Here is a 15,166-nt window from a genome sequence, read left to right on the forward strand (position 1 = left end):
TTGGGTAGAGGTGCGCCCTTCGTGTCAGAAAAGCGAACTGCGTTGAGCGCTTATATGCGCCCTCCGTGTCACAAAAGCAAACTGTGTTGAGCGCTTATATGCGCCCTCCGTGTCAGAAAAACAAACTGTGTTGAGCGCTTATATGCGCCCTCCGTGTCACAAAAGCAAACTGCGTTGAGCGCTTATATGCGCCCTCCGTGCCAGAAAAGCAAACTGCGTTGAGCGCTTATATGCGCCCTCCGTGTCACAAAAGCAAAATTTCTAAGCGCGTATATGCGTCCACAGTAGCCAAGGGGTTAATCGACCACCGGTCGGTGAGCGTTGGGGACAAAAAGTCGATTAATCGGCTACCGATCGGTAAAGTGTTAACATGAGATAAAAGATGAAATGGTATGATCTGTTCCACCGTGTTAGTATATGTATATTTTAGATTCTCTAGAGAGTCTAAAGGCTAAAGAGTCTAAATTGGAAAACGGAAAATGTAAAGTTAGTATTACACGTTCTTGCATCTTTGTGGAGTACATTTTCCTGTACTGTGCAAATTAATTATTGCATATTAGGCATCTATTCAGCAAATAATCTTCGTCAAAGATTAATACCTATTTATAATAATCATAATGGATAACTATTGCAAGCAGTTAGATATTTTCTTACCTTAGTGTTCTAGACATGGCTATTTAAAATGTTTCTCGAGGAAACGAAAATCTCTCCACTCATGCATGTTTTACAGGAAGCAGAAACCTTATAGACTGTACAATAAGTACTAGTCGATTGTTCAAACACAGATAATCAAGAATCTTTAAGCAGTATGCACGCACAAGACATTGATCGCAATAATAAGGTCTTTATTTAAATTTGTCAATTATAATATATTTCCATACGTAATTTCATTCCATTTTAATAATTTTCTCACATCGCTGAAAGTAATAAACCTGTTTCAGGTGGTTGCGTTGCACGATACCTTGTGTGCTTATTCTTCATGATTATCTAATCTGTACTATGAAATATATTCGATTTAAAAATTATTTGGTTATTTATCTTCAATTAAATGTTGCAATATTAAGGCGCGAAATTTCTTCATTATTTTCAGTATTTTTTAAATCAAGCTCACTTTATTGTTAGATTTAAGTACACTCGTGTAGATTAAAGATACTTTTCGATCACATTTATTTGAAGAAGATCTCAAAGTGAAGTATATTTTTTTGGCCTTCTAGGTGTATTCGGCTTTTTTAAAAGTTTGAGATAATCTAATAGAGATCATGTAGATGGCGTAGAATATTAATTTGAGAAGATTCGTTGAGAAGAAGGTTGATTAGTAAGAAGGTAAATTTATGATATAAATTTACTTGACGTTTGTGTGAAAGTTTTTAATCACGTCAGTGTAAATCACATCACATATCATTTTATTCCACATAATTTACGTTTATACTGAATGTTTCTTAATATAATAATATATGTTAAATAACTGAGATTATTCTATGAAATATACTTCTATATTTTTAAAAATAATTCAAATATCTAGAAATTGCTTCTATTTAAAATTTAAACATTTTTCTCACAACGTATAATATACGAAATTTTTTAAAAATTGTTTAAAGAAATTTATAACTATGTCATTATTAAATTATTCGATAAGTAATGTCGTTTTTTAAGATGGTTTCCCTCATAAAAGTAGTAATACTTATTCTTATGTAATATAATAATATATTTCATCCAAAGTGAAATTTTACGTTATAAAGTTTAGGATATAGATGAAACTACCTGTCGGTAAAGGTTTAGCCAGTTAAGAAAGTTCTTCAATGCGAAAAGCCGATGGTAATATATTGGCATCAGGTGGGAAGATTTTAACGAATTTTTTTGAAAAATACTCCTTTGCGGTTTACCAGTGATTCCAGCAAGATTGCATGTATTATGTTCACTTGTTAGCAGTAGACGTTAGTTGTCATAGTTCTATTCTAGAACCTTCGTTGAAGAATATGTATTTCTCCTCGACTAATTTATAGGTAACCTTTGCATGATCCCTAATTTTGCACGAGCTCAGGTGTTACCTATACCTATATGTCACTCATGATTCTTTGCATTACTGTATATTTCTTGTTATTCATCTTTGGCAATATTAGTCAAAAAGTCAATACATTTTGATGGCTAGAAGGATGAAAATTGAACATACAGGATAACACGTCAGTCTGTACAAAAGAGTATTAGCATAAGATAATAAAAAAGAAATTATTTCGTGATAATTAATAATGCTTATATGCTTTCCTATTTGCATTTATTAGATATCCGTAAATATTATTTAACAGTTATATATTATCCGTATTAATTTTATATGCGTAATAATAATTTTATATTCGTAAAAATTAAATGGATATAGCAATATCTTACTTTTTATTATCTCTATTGAGTTATAGAAATAATGGTTAACGTATCTATGAGATGTGAATAATGCAATAAATGCAACATTTCGTTAATGAAGATATTTATTTAAAATATCTTCAGTTCTTGCTAATCGCGCTCCCAGAATTTCCCAGTTTCGTTCACTCTATATAATCTTATTCCGAGACATAGCGCGAAATTCGATTTCTTAGTGTCAGTATTTATTCAGATTTTCGTTTCGATATATAATTTTTCTACTAGGATATCTACTATCTCCTACAGTTTGCACATTCCTGTTATCGTATCTTTTTGAATAGCAGGAAACATAGTAAACTATATCTTTTTCACTAATATGTTCTTTGTGTAGTGTACGAATGCTTTGAGCGACATTTTTGATCATGTTATATTTCTTATACAATGTTCGTATTCTTCCATTGTAAATAAAATAAAAAGAAAATAAAAACGACATTACTTATAAAATAATCTGACATTTAAAAATGGTTACTAGTTATTTTCTTATATTATTATTTGTTATACCAGTGTCGCGTCCACAGGTCACTATCCGGTTAGAAGGACCAAAAAATGTCGCGTCGCTTCGCGAATGAATTCTGTGGAAATTCTGACGGGTTGTAAGGCCGTCTCGCGATCTCGTAATGTTGCCCGCCAAATTAATATTGAGCAACTGTTTCAGTTTGCACGAGCAAAAAGAAGGTCTCTGCTGGAGTCGAACGATAGACTCTTGAACAACGAGAGGAATTGAACTCTTGCTGATCTCGATTGGTAGGCTCGAACTGGTCTCTCTGGCGTTTCGTTGAGAACTTGCTCCTCGATTTTCCCGATCGTAGGAAAATCGAGGAGCAATCGGAAAAATAGGAAAAATTGGAAGCTCGCCAAATATTATTGGCTGATTTGACCGAGGGCGTTCTCTTGGTCCGCAAATCGGTCACCTTGAAGGAAAGGAAGGTCCACTCGCGCGCTGGTGACCCCATCGGCCGTTTATGGCCCCTAGCTAGGGTCAGAGGATTCTAACGGATCTGTGCGGACCACGTGGAGCCCTCGGGCCTATTGTTAGCCAAGTCTTAACCCATTTGCATCCAAGCGCGGAATATTCCGCGAGCCACGACTGTCGTCTATCACCGAGCGCGGAATATTCCGCGAGTCACGACTGTCGTCTATCACCGAACGCGGAATATTCCGCGAGCCAAGACTGTCGCCTATCACCGAGCGCGGAATAATCCGCGAACTGACTTTTTCCATTACCAGTTGCTGAATATTCTTCATATGCCACAGATCACGTTTGATCCCTTTGGGGGGGAATCTCAGCTACGTCGGTTCATTATATTCTTAACAAGTTTTACTTTTGTTGCGAGAATCCTTTTAACTGTCATTATGAGTAGATGTTGATACACGCGCGGTCATACAGGTTAGTCGTCAGTTGAACGTTGCTAATGCCTGAATACGGCACCTTGAGTAGAGCCATGATGCAAATGGGTTAAGAGCCGTCGCCTAATTTCGCTAAATTAGGGTTTTCACGGATTCTTGTGTTCCGCGACAGGAAAATTCCAATGCCGAATTGTTTGACCCTAAAGACCTGGCTGTTGGAAAACCGTAATAGTGTCTTGTTCCACGAAGGAACAATTAGTGTATAACAAATCGTAATGTAAATTTTTTTCCTTTTTACGTTTACGTTTATTTTCTAAATCAAAACGATTTTTCTTACTAAGAATTAGAGTCACAGTTTACTTTCATTTCATAGAATTTATGAATCATATTTCAACTATAATATCGTCGTTAATTTACAAAATTTAATTTCGAATCTTCGTAACGAGTTACAAAATGTAAAAGATAATTATCGAACTGCGCTCAATATGGATTACTTTATAAAATATCTTATTTTCCAAGATAAAGTTTTAAATCTAGATATCGGAGAGAAGTCGAGCTTATGAAAAAGCAATAAGTGGGACAGAAATTTTGAATCCAAAATTATTATGAAAATTAATATTAAATTAATATTAAATCAAGCGCTATTTAATTTAAAAAGAATATTTTTTTATCTATTCTTACGAATTTTAAAAGGTTTATAAAGTATATTTTTATGGTAATTGTAAAATTACGTGATCGTATGAAATTTGCTAATGAAGTTGTAATATATTTTGTTAATTACTTTGAGCCCCAATAATCGTAATTGTAAACTACTTCGTACAAAACGAAAAATTGAGTAAAATGAAAATTCTCGATTGTTTGTTGATGTTTGACAAGTATGTTTATTAGCCATGTTTAAAAGAAGGCTCGCCAAATGGCAACTCATTCTTGTGAGCACTCTGTTGACTAACGTGTATGGGTAACAACTTTTCTCTGATACATTTTTCAACGACTGTTTTTACATCTTTTTTCCAGATAGAGTGAAATACAAAGTTACCTTATAAACGCATAATTACAGTTAGTTGTATATTTTTAAAAGAACAGTTTTCAACTATAACTTGAAAAATACGAGACGTTTGATTACATCGAAAGCATTGTTTCATTCTTCTGCCGCAATGAAGAAATTCGTTCTGTTACTGCGTTTCACAAATGTTGCACCATTTTAATTTCGAAGAATGATAACGTTTCTGTTCCTTTTCCGTTGATACCGCTTTTACAGATTTACGAGAACAAGAAATGTTTCTTTTTCTTTATTTCTTGACAAATCAGTGCACCATTTCGACGTAATCGATTTCCTTGATCAGTAATTTCATATTCGCCATACATCATCGATCAGTAATTTGTGAAATCTTTCTAATTTAGCCTAGCATGCACTTTTTACGTCTGCCTTTTTTTTTAGAATACGATAGATTAGCGGTTTTGTTTACGTTGTTGTTGTATTGTAGCGGGACCAGAACCCAGAGGCAAATGTCGTGACGAATCAGCCCAGAGGCCTATCTAAGGTAAGTTTTTCTCCAGTATCAGTGGTTCTTAATCCTCTAACTTTAAACAAATGTGACTAAATTTTGTTTTATCTGTGATAAATGTTCTAAAATTGATCGAATATTTCGAATTTTTTACAACAATTTCCAATAATAAGTGCTATACAGCGATACTTTTTCTCCTTAATAATCATAATAATCTTTGCTTGTTCAATTTTTTTTTTTTGTCGTATTTGTTTAGTAACAATACTATGTGTGATTTTTTTTTATTTGATATTAGCATATGATTTAAGAAATGAAAAAGTCGTGGGTTCGTAGTTACCAAAACACGGTACTCGTAGTTTCCTTTAGTACATAGATTATGGTAACTAAGCTAGTTTCTAGTGGTTTTCGCTAGGAATTATGAAATTGAGACAAGATCACGAGAGTACAATGAATATTATATATATCGTAGTATACTAGGAGGAAATGAGAACCATTGAAACACGTACAATACATATTGTTCGTTCCTCGTTCATTATCATATCAGCTTCTTGAACGTTTTCTTTTCTTCTCTCATCATTTTTTAATTTTCTTTTTTTTTCTGGTCTTCGTGCAAGTATATACAGAACGAGAATTGCAGGTTTGTATGTGTTAACCAAGGAGTAAGATGATGTTTTGAAGTTCAATAAACGAAATACATACTACTGTATGTCATATAAATATTTTTTAAATGTAATTAAATTCCATAATTGTGTGTAAGCACAATAAGCAGTGTGAGATTGTTAACAGTTTACTGTTCCGAATAATACTAGCTAGTATTCGTGAAAGAGAAAGAATAAAGGACTATCAAACAAGAGACAGATATTTACGGACAAATATTTTATTTTAAAAATTCCTTGTGAGGAAATGCAATCAAAACTGCGAAGTAGTATACTCAAAGTGTGATAAAAGAATATCGTATATTTTTGTTTTAATCGTAACTTTCTTGGATGGTGTTTTAAAATTTGTACACCTATATTAATATTATAAGATTCATCACATCATTGTTAAATTATCGAGGTATGGAACACTCTAGCTTTCTTAGTGATTTAATTTTTAAATTAGGCATATTTTTATGAAAAATATCTAAAAATTTGATTCATTGATAGATTATGCTAAAATATCTGAAGCCACGCTTCGTTGGACGTAGAGGAAGAAAAAGGCAATCGCATATCGTACCTGAGGGGTTAATGTGATTTATATTTATGGATACAGTTAAGAATGTTAAAGGAAACTTGGCATCTCCAAAAAAGTAAATTTTATATTTTATTATAAATTCTGAAAGCTCAATGGAGGTTAAAACGCATAACAATACGCAATATATTATTTACAAAAAGAAAAAAAAAAATTGTGGCATTTAGAAAAAAATTATCTTGGAAAATAATATTCGTGGTAAAATATTTAAAAGTACCTCCGAAATTTTTACATACCGTTACAACTTACAAGTCCTTAAGAGAGTGCAAGTCCTTCGGGTCATCGATTTAGTTAAAATTTTGCAGGTTTGTAGATTTCGTCATGCAGTTCAAGAAAATATATCATTATAGCCGCAACTACTCCATCATTTTTGAGATGTTTACGATTAAAGTCTTGTTACTTCTTGAACTACTTCTTATTATTTTATAATAAATATATACTAGCATAAGAAAGCGTGAGAAATAAATTTTTTTATTAAGAAATTCTATTTACTGTGGCAGTCCTCCCCCATGGTTGTTGATATCGGCTCGTCGCAGGTATCCTCGTTGGCAGTGTAGCTAGAAGGGACGGTAGGATAAGGAAGGGGTGCGTTTTATCCCGAGCCTGCTAGTGGACTCATCAGTAAGGCTTTCTTCTAACAGACCCTGCCTTAGACTGGGATACTATTGGAAGGTCGGGAAGATATGTCCCTTTCGGTACGGAGGAGCTAGTCGCGGTTCGTTAGTCCATTCGTGGTACGAGGAAGTTTTCCACAAGAGTAGTTGCACTGTATGGCAGCGTAAGCCGCGAAAGCGTGATTAGCATTAAACTTTTCATTTGGACCGCGACAGTCATCGGTGACTGACGCGGTATTTAACGCGTTTAAAAACCGTTTCTAAAATGTTTCGTGGACGCCGCCGATAGGCGGCGACGGTAGTACCCACAGAGCGTTCCGTGGATGCCGTCAACAGGCGACGGTATTACTCAGAGAATGTTTCATGACCGTCGCCAATTGGCGGTAGTAGTACTTACACAGGGAGCGTTTCATGACCGCCGCCAATGGGCGGCAATAGTACCGAAAGGGATATATATAGGAATTGGAGGTTTTTCCGAGGACTTTCTCGCAAGTCCTCGAAGTCGGAATCCCTCTAATGGCGAAGGTGAAAATCATGGTCGCTACATTACAATTGTATATTTTCAATATTTTCACAGGCGAAAAATGAATACAAAATAAAAAATAGATTGAAAAAAAATTACTAACTATAAATGGGAATAGAAACCCCGGATCTTCAGTATAAGAATTTTTGGATGTCGCTGTTAGGCCACAACGCCACTTGAAAACTTTTGGAAATAAATCTGTAGTTAAAGGAGTAATCAAACTTTAATCGTAAATATCTCAAAAACTATTGAGTAGTTGCGGCTATAATGATATATTTTCTTGAACTGCATGTCGAAATCTATAAACCTGCAATGTAATTACGTGGCTGTTAAATTGTTTCTATAAGTTATAATATTCACGTTAATGTGAAAAATTGTTATAAAATTTTATTAATAGTAAACAATATAATTATAATAAGACAAATTTTTAATGATTTTCAAAAGATTTAAAATAACACATAAATTTCATTATTGCAATTTTTATGAATATAAACAATACGAAATTAATCATCACGTTAAACTATTTTACTAGTAATATGGAAAAAAAGATCAAAAGTGGAGTAATAATGTAAAACGACTTGTAAACAAAAATATAGGTGATAATTTATTAAATAAATTCAAATTTGTTTCTTATTATGATTTAAATTTAAATTTCTTTTATTATGCTAAAAATATTTTGTTTTCTTAAATAAGATTGAAATTAATTAATTTAATACTAAGTTTTTATTAAGTTTGTAACAAGTGTTTTTGTTGTTATACTTTGTTGAAGTACGTTTTGTTAATGAGTTTAATATATTTTAACAATATTATTGTAACAATATTTTAATAATATGCAACAATACGTATTAAATTTAAGAACGCTATTATAGGCAGCTATTATTTGCATAAATTGTACAAATAATATGTAAATGTATGGTATAAGATACGAAGGCGTAGAAATTTATAATATATGAAGTTTATAACGTGGAGATTTATTTTTTTATATTTTCCAAATTAATCGAAGATAATTTGTTCGAAATAAAATGTTTTTAATTTTTAAATGTATTTCACTGAAAACAGAGTAACTTGAGTTTATTTCAGGCCAAGGGTTAAAATACAAATTTTATGAAACACTCTAGTGGTTATAACTTTTTACTAAAATAGGGTGTATGAGTGTATCTTGCGTCAAAAAAATTAAAAAAAAAAGACTGACTTCTCAACAATATACATTTATCAAAAAATACATTGACGCAATATCTCTTTTGTATGTAAATAATATCTTATTGAAATTGAAAAAGGGGTACGAACTTCCCTCAACTTTTAGATTTTTCTAGAAACTTCGGTTCTTTTCTTAACCCTTTGCACTCGACGATTTTTTCGTCAAAGGAAAATAATAATTCGAAGACTTTTTATTATAAAGTCGATGATTATTTTAAAACCGTAAATAAGAAATCGTGTACAAATTAAGATGTAGAATTATTTTACTTCGATATTCCACGCATCATTGGGTAATTGTAAATTTAATATATTAATTAATATCCATCTTTAGAATCTGATCAAATGGCGACTCAAAAGCGCCTCTCGAGTGCAAAGAGTTAATAAATGAAGTTCGAAAATTTAAAGAGCTAGAAAATGAGTCAAAATAACTCATTTTAGACTCTCTTTTATTATTATAATTATTGAAAACGTGTAGTAGCTGATGGTAAAATTAATATTAATTTTTATCGATAGAAATGTAATTACGTGTACTGCTTATATATTACTATTTATTTCTATTATACTTTTGTCCTATATATTTATAGGTGCACATTAGTGGTTACTAATTCTAGTGTTTCGGCTTCCATTGTTTAGTCTTGCTTATTTTTGGTAACAATCTCCTTTGATATTTATATTGTTGTTAAGGAGAAAGTTTTAAAAAATGAACAAGGAAATCTCTTATTTGGATATTGTTACAGTTTTTGATGGAAAATTTTACAATTTTCTACACTTTGCATATTTTGCATGCTATTGTTTTTCAGATTCTTTAAGTATAATAATATAAAATTTTCAAAAAATGAATTGCCAAATTGAGACGAACTACAGTATAAGAAAAGCCTATTTTACATATATCTTTTTTATATTATACAGAGTGGCTCACTAAATACTGCCTTGTATGTTCATGTTTTTATTATTACGCATAGCTAAAAATTTTTAACATGGTACTAGCTTTCTTGTATGTGTACGTGTAGAGGGCATCTGAAGGACATTGTCGTTTTTTAAAGTGAAATCATATATTTTCTATTATATCTTGACATTCTTTACTGAAAGGTAGTAACCTATTTTTATTAAAAAATTATTAGTTTAGGAGATATTTTAATTTTAACTCTATTTCCTAACAGCAATAAAATTGCAGTATCTCCTAAACTAATGATTTTTTAATATAAATCGGTTATATTTATGTATATAAAAAAAATTAAATGCATTCAACAGTACGCCTAATATTTCAATCAAAATTTTCCACAGACGCTCCGCTCAAAAATGTGCCAAAGTTGCTAGTTTTAAAGGGTCACGAAAGGGGCGGAGTGCAGAGGGATGAAATCAAAATAGCTCCTAAATTGATAATTTTTTAATATAAGTATGTTAATACTTTTCTTGTAAAGAATATCAAGATACATCGATTAATATAATAAGAAATATATAATTGCATTTAGAAAAACAGCAATAACCTTCAGATACCTCTACACGTACAAATACAAGAAAAATAATACCATCGAAATATGTCTCCCTCGGAACCATTCAAATCCGTGTTAAACATTTTCCGTTACGCGTAATAATCAAGACACAAACTTAAAAGGCAGTATTTCGTGACTTACCCTGTATATGGAAGCCTGATGAATATTTTCATTTTTGAATTATGTTATATATACAACTCGACTAGAGCATTTATCACTAAATTCTTCAATTTGAACGATATTTATTCAATTTTTAATTCAATCCTTTTTCTATTTCTTAACAGCTTTTTATATATGAATATTGTATCTTTTCAATTTTAAATTACACAGAGTGAGTTATATACAATTTTTGAAGCAAATATTTGTACATCATACATAGCCTTATATACCTTGAATAGCAGAACTTCGCTGAAATGTTATTCGAAGTTACTAAAAGTTAGTAAAAGTTATTAATTTATTATAACTTACAATGGATGAAAGTTACAAGTTTATACGAAGTAAGATTTCTACTTAACCACTTGCGGTGGAAAGACGTGCCACGCACGTCGAGATGCTTCTGTTACCGGAACACCAGCAACGTGTTACACACGTTGTCAGGTGATTGTTGCAGAAAGAAAAATGACGTGCGTGGCACGTCAATTGTTAATGAAATTCTTTACCGAGGCACAATTTCTACTTGCACTTCATCATCAGTTGATGCGTCTTTATCCGTTTCAGTCCCAGAGGGTTTTGAAAAAATACTGTCGAGGAGTCCCAAGCAGCGCGAGAGCGCTGTCTCTAAGTGGGTACTAGAAGACTCGAGCAGCGCGATAGCGCTTCTTCTATTGTATGTCGAGAAATCCCAAGCAACGCGATAGCGCTTCGTTTATATTATGGCGATGAATGGCCAAATGGCGCGATAGCGTTTCGACTTCGACAGTCGGTGATGCATCGTCAGCTGTCGAGAACGCTCGAAACGTGCTGGGTTTTCTCGACATAAAATCTGAGCAGCGCGATTGCGCTGCTTGGGACTCAAATGGTTATATTCTCTTCTGGAACCCCCCGAACGCTGCCTGAACGTGCCCCGAAGTGATTTGCACTCGACTGTTCTGGCACGCGCAACCGTGAATTTCATTGCACCGCAAGTGGTTAATTGCAGAAGTTGATAAAACAAAATTTTTTTATGCATTAATAATTTACCGACTGCTAGCCGATTAATCGGCTTTTTGTCGCCAACGTTTACAGACCAATAGTCTATTAATTGGTTGTCACGATGATAAACAGTAAGTATCATTATATAAAGAGTCGTTTGTTATTTACATGTTTATATTATTTTGAAAAACTTACCATTCGTGATGAACGAAAGAAATAGTATTGGAGAGTTTTATTTAAATGATCTATCAGATTGTCCTGACAGTTATTCAGGAAGTGATAGTGGAGGCGAAAATGATGGCAGCGATATCATAATTCAGAAGCGAGGTTCTGTATTGATACTAAGATATAGTGATTCGGAAGACGATGAGATAAGTAACGTCGAAGATGATGCAAATAACGTTAAAGATAACGATGACATATGGTCGATGAACGACGAAACAATAATTTTGGAACCTTTCGAAGGCAGCACCGGCATAAAAATTATGCCAAGTTGTCCAGAAAATGTGACGGATAGTGTCAATTTATTCATTGGAAATGACTTATTCGAGTACTTGGTGAGGGAAACCAATAGATATCACTATTAGGTCAGGGAAAAATATAAAATTCCATCAAAAGCAAAATGGTGCCGGAAATGAAGAAGTTTTTAGGGCTACTAGTTTTAACGGGACAAGTAAAAATGGACGTTCTCTACGACTATTGGTCCACTGATCGAAATATAGAAACTCCATTTTTCTCAGAAGTAACGAGCAGGAACTTATTTGTGTAAATAACGCAGAGCTGGCATTTTTGCAACAACGAGAACATTTCTCACAATTCACATAGGCTTGCTAAAATCCAGCCTGTCTTTGATTATTTAAAGCAAAAATTTATCGATGTATATAAACCCTGTCAACAATTGTCTATGGATAAGTGTGTAATTCCGTGGAGAGGTAGACTTTCGATTAAAACATGTAATCCCGCAGAAGTTACAAAATATAGAATACTTGTGAGAGTGCTGCGTGAACCTGTCAGAGGATACGTATGTAACTTTCACGTGTATGCTGCTGACGGCAAAAAATTGGAAGACACTGTTTTAACAGTTATTGAACCATATAAGAACATATGGCACCCTATTTATCAAGATAATTATTATAACAGTGTCAATATGGCTAAAATTGCGGGTAAATGGATAAATTGATAAGAATATTTATTGAACACAATAACAGCGCAACATTAAATATAATTAAATCACGTAAAATAAATTCGCTTCTAACTGCGATATAATCTCTTGAGGATTCTTTCATACATAACGTCTATTTGTAATGACTATGTCATTCACCTACTGATTGTTTTTCGCGACTCTCTGTCATACTCGTCACACACACATTCTTCCACACAAACATTCCTCACACTCATACCACACATTCTATGACAACCACTACCACAAAAATTCTGATGAAAAATGAAGTAGAGGTCTTCCTCGATCACTCCAAACGATACAACTTTCAAGAGGCCAGTATGAATTTCGTAGAAATCATTAAATTTTGTTGGAGGTATGGAATAATTGCCAGAAAAACGTCAATATGATCTCAACCATACATTCTGCACAATTAACGGAATCCAGAAGTAGAAGTAAAAGATAAAACAGCCCCATACAGAAGCCTAATTCATTCCTAAATTATAACAAATATACGAAGGGCGTAGATCGCGCGGACCAATATCTATCATATTATTCCATTTTTAGAAAAACAAAAAAATGGACTAAACGAGTTGTAATATTTTTTATCAACTGTGCACTTTTGAATTCATTTAAAGCATATACAGTTCTGAACGGAAAAAATATTACGTACAAGAATTTCCTGCGCAAAGTGGCAGTTTCGTGGATAGAAGATTGTGAAACCAATTATACAGAACAAGATGGCGATCTACCTAAGTCTGAACCCGCAACAAGAACACCCAAATTAGACCATTCCGGAAGACTATCGAATTTCGGAAAACTTATAAATATAGTGACTAGCGATCGAAGTGCAAAACCTCAAAGACAATGTAGGGTTTGTGCAGTTAAAAAAAAAAAGAAGTAAAACATGTTTCGTCTGTAAATTTTGCAATGTTCCACTACACAAAGGCGATTGTTTTGAACGATATCATGCTTTAAAAAAATATTAAGCTATTTCTTATTTGAAGTATGTCAATATATGGATTATGGTATATTATATAACTATTTAACTGAAAGCCATTGTAATACATAAAATAAATATTATTTAGCATTAATATCATCAAAATAAAAGAACTTATTAAATCTATAATAACAGAAAATATACATAATAACAGAAAGCGGGTAATTTTATCTGAGCATACGAAAAGCACAGATACTCCCGCGCGATAGTTTAACCGTTTGAGTTCCATAGGGTTTTGAAAAAACACTGTCGAGAAATCCCAAGCGGCGTGACCGCGCTGCATCTAAGTGGGTACGAGGAGACCCAAGCAACGCGATAGCGCTTCTTCTATTTTATGTCGAGAAATTCCAAGCGGCGCGATAGCGCTTCGTTTATATTATGGCGATGGTTGGCCAAGTGGCGTAATAGCGCTTCGACTTCGAGAATCCGGTGACGCACCGTCAGCTGTCGAGAACGCTCGAAATGTGCTGGTTCTTCTCGACATGAAATCTGAACAGCGCGATCGGTTGGATACGATCAGTGGATACGGTTAACCACTTGCGCTATAAAGACGTGCCACACACGTCGAGATGTTTTTGTTCCAAAGCCGCCAGCGACATGTATACCACGTCGATAGGCATTTGTTGCAAAAACAAAAACGACGTGTCCGTTACGTCGGCTAACAGTTAGCTCGCAGACGCGATGCGGCGTCAATGCAACGCCTTACCGCATGTTATGTTGTAGAGCGCGGCACGGCAACCGAAAGTTAAATCGTAGCGCAAGTGGTTAATCCGAAACAGAGCCGACGCCAGGGAGGATCTGCGGTCGAGCAGCCGGTCGGACGTGCGTACGCCGTTGAACCGCTAGCGGTCGGTAAAGATCGTTGACGTAAAGTTATCTTATTGAGTAAATGAGATTAACTCTTTCGGTACGAGCGTGTCACCGACCAAATTTCCGATAACACTCAGAATCAACAGTAACCAAAAATAGTCGCATGGGAACATCGGAAAGACAAACGTACAGAAGCTGAATCATGGGTCACGCGTCTAGTGGTGACAACCTAGAACTAGTCAAATAACAAACAGTCCCGAAGATAAGGACTTTGCCCTAAGTCAAAGGTCCTACTAGAGAGGGGGCACCAGCCCAATATAAAGATACCGTCTTAGGCAGGACAAGGCAGTCTGGAAATCATCATCACTTCGTTCTGCCCGTCTATTCTGCGCGTAATCTAATTATAACTTTGTAGTTTATTAACCGAAAATAAAGAGAGGTACGATTGAGTTCGCTCAGTCGGTTCAAGTTTCTTTTTTATTTTCGTTTCAAATCACTTTCCGTGACAAGCGCGCTGTCTGCCGTGACACTCCCGCTGTATGTACAGGGTGTCGCGCCGAAAATGCGCACTACGCACATGGTCAGTCCTCTTTTGTATGAAGATTTTCTTAAACGTTAAATAAGAAGCTTAATAACAATGTTTTTTCCAACAAGTATTGTTTATAGCTTTAGTATTAAAAGATATTTATATAAAATTCTATACAGATGGATGCCGGATATATCCGGTGCTTGTACCGAAAGGGTT

The 15,166-nt window shown here is 34.0% G+C and overlaps 1 protein-coding gene across 1 annotated transcript in view; it reads left to right on the forward strand.

Moving 5' to 3' along the window:
• Nucleotides 1-15,166, forward strand: part of LOC108550356 (Cysteine string protein) — a 126,726-nt gene that overhangs the window by 25,986 nt on the left and 85,574 nt on the right. Inside the window, exon 5 of the mRNA XM_017904087.1 lies at nucleotides 5,244-5,300. Within this exon, the coding sequence (XP_017759576.1) occupies nucleotides 5,244-5,300 (57 nt within the window). The remainder of the gene's footprint in view (nucleotides 1-5,243; nucleotides 5,301-15,166) is intronic.

The sequence above is a fragment of the Eufriesea mexicana genome, unplaced genomic scaffold, assembly GCF_001483705.2.
Source record: "Eufriesea mexicana isolate 0111107269 unplaced genomic scaffold, ASM148370v2 scaffold2646, whole genome shotgun sequence".
Taxonomy (NCBI): domain Eukaryota; kingdom Metazoa; phylum Arthropoda; class Insecta; order Hymenoptera; family Apidae; genus Eufriesea; species Eufriesea mexicana.